This window comes from Lynx canadensis, chromosome C1, assembly GCF_007474595.2.
Source record: "Lynx canadensis isolate LIC74 chromosome C1, mLynCan4.pri.v2, whole genome shotgun sequence".
Classification (NCBI taxonomy): Eukaryota; Metazoa; Chordata; class Mammalia; order Carnivora; family Felidae; genus Lynx; species Lynx canadensis.
In genome coordinates, this window is record NC_044310.1 from 86,596,277 (window position 1) to 86,601,832 (window position 5,556).

At 34.2% G+C, this 5,556-nt stretch overlaps 1 protein-coding gene across 2 annotated transcripts in view; it reads right to left on the reverse strand.

Annotated features, from left to right (window-relative positions):
- Positions 1 to 263: 263 nt before the first annotated feature.
- Positions 264 to 5,556, reverse strand: part of OLFM3 (olfactomedin 3) — a 191,443-nt gene continuing 186,150 nt past the window's right edge. For both annotated transcript variants that reach the window (XM_030327419.1, XM_030327420.1), the window contains exons 5-6: positions 4,274 to 4,380; positions 264 to 3,196 (exon numbers count right to left, since the gene is read on the reverse strand). In XM_030327419.1, the coding sequence (XP_030183279.1) occupies positions 2,519 to 3,196; positions 4,274 to 4,380 (785 nt within the window). In that variant the 3' untranslated portion in view covers positions 264 to 2,518. The remainder of the gene's footprint in view (positions 3,197 to 4,273; positions 4,381 to 5,556) is intronic.

The following is a 5,556-nucleotide window of genomic DNA, read 5'->3' on the forward strand; positions in this document are numbered from 1 at the left end:
CTACATATTGATAATATACTAAAACACTATCATTTTATGAACTAATAGATGTAAGTTTAGATAATAAGTGTTGTGATTCAAGTGCCACAAATCCAGATGTCACATAAACTCAATCAGACCATGATTCTGTTGTTACTTGAATGACATGGCAGTTTGTTAATGATCTGATTAATTCAGAAAATACCAGTTGCACAGTTCATTTAGGATTAAGACTTCTGAGCTCGGATTTTTTTACTGATTGGATTATGTAGGTGATTTAAAAATATTATTTCCCTCATAAAATTTGAGATTAAAAAAAAGTGATTAGAGTAAGCTCTTATTTCAGGCACAAAACTGATAATTTATTAAGAAAAATGCTTTTGAACTGTAAATGTTTAATGCAAATCACATTTTAAACTCTACGACAATAATAAAATCTGTGCTTGCCCTAGCAGCACATACACTGTAAATTGGATATGGTGATGAAACCTTACATAGAAAACAATAGAGTGCTTTACAAGCTGCACATCTCACAAAAAAGCTGTGATCATCCAGGTTTCAAATGTGTGTGATACTATATTACATCATTAAAAAAAAACAAAAACAAGTAATGAAGACCCAGATATCCATCAGAGGCCATCTCCTTAAAAATTCATTCATTTTTGAAATTGACTTTCTTCATACAAACTCTTGATATACAAAGTACTGGCTGATTATATCTGTGATGTGTATACAATGGCAAGTGAATCCCCTAAATTTTCTAACTCTGAAAAACAGAGGAGAACTCATACAAACATTTTGAAAGAGAAGACAACCTTGCAAAAGGACCCGAGTGGTCACTAAGTCATGCTAACTTTTTGTAGGCAAAAAGGAAAAGAAATCTTTGCTAAACTTTCACAGTCTAGAGAGTGAGTTATTTAATCCTATGACTTTGACAGTGAGATATTTGAGAAGTATGTTTTACTTGTGACATTTGAAATGAATTACTCTTAAGTGTTAGCATTTTTTTTACACAATGCTTTATCTGAATTATTATATCCTTACTTTAAAAGGAAGTTGTTAGTATGTACGTGTGAAACTAAACATTTACCACAATTTAAGTTATACATTATTTGTTATAGAATATACTTTTTAAGTTATGAAACCAACCCACACTAGTTTCTGCAAAACTGACTTAGGTAAGTATTCTTAATATATGGAAAGTACGTCCAAACTCAGTGAAATGTGTGATAAATACTGATTATGTTTTTGGAGTTATTAACATAAAATATTACTAAAGCTTTCTTTTTTGGTTACATTATTTTGCACACATAGCGAATCAGGGTAACAAAGGGTTGCTTTCTCATCTTGTTTTCTGAATTGTTTTTTTGTACATTTAAACTGCACAGACAACTTCCAAGTCTTGCTATTTTTTTTCACACTGATATTGCCAGTAACCCTCTACAGCTCATAATGTAAATCTAGATGACATCACAGGAAGTTTCTTTCTAAGAGTCTTCTTTATGTGCTTCATGTACTTTCAGATTCCTGACACAAGTTGGAAGTTGTGTGTAAAAACTTAAGTTACAACACTATATGTTAGGAAGAACAAAATTTGTTTAGTTGAATAATAAATGAGTAAAATCCAGTCAAATCCAAATTTTCTGACTCTGTTGCATTTTTTGCGAGCGACAATAAGGGTTGCTTTCAGTGAAGTGAACAGAGTAACTCATCCTTACGGAATCAGTTTTAGCATTCAGTGTTAGTGGTCTGATAAACCTGGGGTAATATAAATATTCTACGTAAGGGATTTAGTTTGATTTTTTTTTCTTCTGGTTTATAGTTTTAAATAAAGGGTTAAGTTGAAGATATTTGCTTCTTGACCACACTTGAAAACTGGCCCATAATAATTACTGAGATTAAACTTCAGTGTATTTTATAAAAAATATTACTTACTTTCACAGAAGTGAAGAGATACAATTGCACAATGGTGGTTGCAATGGTAGAAATACATATTGCCAATAAAATGTTAGCAAGAGATTTAAAAATGACTGTACAGCACCGCATCAGAGAATTCTAGAACAGCAAAATGAGTACTATAATTTTTCCATATAAATAAAATCCTTAAATCTTTTTTAGAAATGGGAGGAAAGTGCTTTTTTTCCCCTAATTCCCACCAAAATATTTCCTGATGTAGAGCAAAAGACAGTAAAAAATGACGATTAAAAAAAAAATTCATGCATTTAAGCCATCATTAGTCTCTGACTCTAATATAAGGCAGATCATTAATCTTTTGCAAAACTATGACTTTAGCCATTTAAACTCTTTTTAGTGCTTTTCATGACAAGGACATGATAGGCCCTGTAAATTTAGGAGTTAAGATGTGTTTCCAACAGGCTGATTTAGACAGGCTCAGCTGTATTTTTGAAAAACCAACTTGATAATAAAAAAATGCTTTGGAGAAATGATGAGAAGTTCTAATAAAGGAACAACAGAAGGGATTCTATAGAGTTTATCACAAATGACACTGTTTAGATAAATGAAAACAAATTACATTTGCTTATGTGTCATCCTCAGTCTTAATGATGTGGAAAAGTGTGACATTGAACAGGACCTGGTGACCGTTGTTCCAGGCATAAAGAGCTCTATCTCTTGCATTGTAGTCAAGCATGGATATGTGAAAGTATTGGTTATGAAAAGGAATGTCCGTGTACTCATATGTAGAGGTTTTGGTGGAATATGAGTAATACACCTTGGCTCCAGTTAAGTGGGAGTTGGTGACATATAGTGTCCCACAAATCATAAAAGATTCCCCTGCACTTCTTTTAGGATAGCCAGTGCTCCAGCTCTTCATCACCTCCAGGGTATCTTGGTTAAGTTGACTGATGACAATATTGCCTGCATTCTGGTTAGTTGCATACACAGCCCACAACCCAATTTCATCAGCCATTAGGTCGATATCAGAGAATCCACCCCATGTATAGGGGTAAACATTGTGAAAACCAGCATACTCCAGACTTCGTTGGGCAAGCACTCTCCCCATATCAAAGCTGTATTTGATGATGATGTTACTCTGATACTTGTTAAAATAGAGTGAGCCGTTGTAGACAACATGGTTAGTTCCCGCCCATTTGAAAGGGAGGTTGTATGTCCTTGATTCAGCCCCACTGACAAAGTCTGCAATTGATTTGTACTCACGAACAATTTTATTGTTAGTATAACTGTCCATGTACCAGACCTGAGGAAAAGGGGGGAAAAAATAAAAGCAGTGACTAAACTCTGTAATTTTCTGAGAATTCCAAAATAGAGTCAACATATATTAATATCCCTGTTCTCAGGATCTGGAAACCACATCATCTTACTGGTGACCTCTTACAATGTGATAGTACTACAGGCAAAAATAGTGGCATTTTCCATGTGGAAAGTAAACAACTGACTTTACTGCTTTGAAGTTGATTTTCTTTTTGCCCTTTTTATTTATTTGACCATTCAGTGCATATGACCGAGTGAACTAAACACGTGTCAATGCAAATCACATCACTTTGTTCAGTTTTACAATCCGTGCAACGTGATAACTGCAAAAAATACCAACTGCAGCAAATTTATTCCATCTTTTGCTCTGAAAAATATATGGTCTAGTTTTACACATTTAATTTATTTCTCCTTTATTGATACCATAGAAACTTCTAGTAATGCTTGTTCACTGGATCGCCTTATAAGTACAACTACTCTTTAGTGAAACTATTTTACTAATTTAGCTACTAATCTCATTTGGATGTAACCCTTGAGAATGTTAATGTAAACTGAATTCTGTAATAGACTGTAAGTAGAGCTGTGGTAGGTTTCCAGTATGTTGATTTGCCTAATACAGGCATTGTGAGCTTATGAAAATGCACCCCAAAAGTTTCAGTGCTATTGACTTTAAAATTACCTTTAGAATCCAGAGATGCTTCACCTTGTTTAGCAAATTGGTTAGCTCTTGAGTTTGTCATTTAGTGTTATTTTTTTTCTTACGCTAAGGAACAGGTTTTAGAAGGAGTATATAGAAAATTTTGTATACTTGTAATAAGCATTTTTTCCTAGCATAAAACAGACTATTAGAGCAATTAGACTGCCTTGTGAATTGTAAGATGGAACATTTTACCAAAATAAGGTTGCTGTAGATATGCTAATGTTATCAAACTAAGAATACTTGCAAACAGTGTAACACTTTTCAAGTTGAAACTAATATTCCTGAAGAAAACAAATAGTTCAATCGATATAAAGTGCAAATAAAACATAATCCTAAGCAAAGACATTTGTGGAAGCAACATACTCGGTTATTTTTTTCAGATGCTAAAGGATCTGTCATCCAAGCACCAAATCGGGTTCCAGATGTCTTGACTGTAATTGGGCCTGTGATTTTCATCAATTTGCCACATGCTGAAATTAGAAAAACATAAACATGTTGGGTGAACATGAACAATGATTGCAACACACATACTTAAACCACAGTCAAACTCCCACCACACTCATAGGATTTTCAAGAGTAAGAATGGGATCCTGAAACAAAGCAAAACCATGAGATTAATATCACATATTCTGAATTAATGATCATTCATGTAGGGTACTGTGCATTTAACTATAATTTGAACCATGAGTACTTGGCTTTTTCAGGGCTCTAAATCTCAAGAATGGGTGTTTTAAAATGGGAAATGATTTGTACAATCTGGAAAGAAATAGTGAGGAAAGCCATTGTCTTTATACCACTTTAGCAGCTGCTTCATCTTAATAAAGAAGTCAGAAAAAATAAACAAATTTACCACGGGCCTGTTTACCTGATCACCTGCTCTCCTATCCCTCCTCCACCCCATGCCTTGAGATTTTGGACAATTGATACAGGCCAGAAAGAACTCTGTAAGCTGATTTAAAGTTTGTGTTGGTGAATGAGCAGCTCCTTTGGAAGATATATTTATAGAATATACAATAAAAATTCAGTCTACCTGAAAGAGGTAGAGTTTTGAAGGGTATGCCTTGTGCAGATGGCAGGGCCTGATACAGCAGCCATTGAAGGTGCAAACAAACACAAAGTCCCAAAAAACTCAAGCCCTCCAGACCCTGTAGGCACATGCAGTGAAAGATAGAGTATCAATCAATGTAATACACATGAAAAATTAATGACTTTCTTGAAAAATTATATTTTTATCACCCTAAGTGTAAGATTTTAGGAAAGCTTCAGACTTAATAAATGCCAAAACATAAACCAAACAGAAACCCAGGCATTTTAAAAGACTTTAAATAGCAAAAATTAAAAGTGACCTTTACACATTGTGAAGGGCAATATGAATGCCTATCGATGTTGACCTTTAGTCTAAAAGAATATCCTATCCATTTACACCCCCTTTTCCCCCCTTTATGTTTTTTTTACCTATTTTTCTTTGTTGTTCTGTTTGTTCAGTGTTTCTTCCACCCTTCTCTGCCTATCCTTGGAATTTATAAATTTCTAGTTAGTTCCTATTCCCATGTATTTGGAAGATAACAGATTGCTGGGGCCCCTAGGTGGCTCAGTCAGTTAATGACGGACTCTTGATCTCCGCTCAGGTCCTGATCTCACAATTC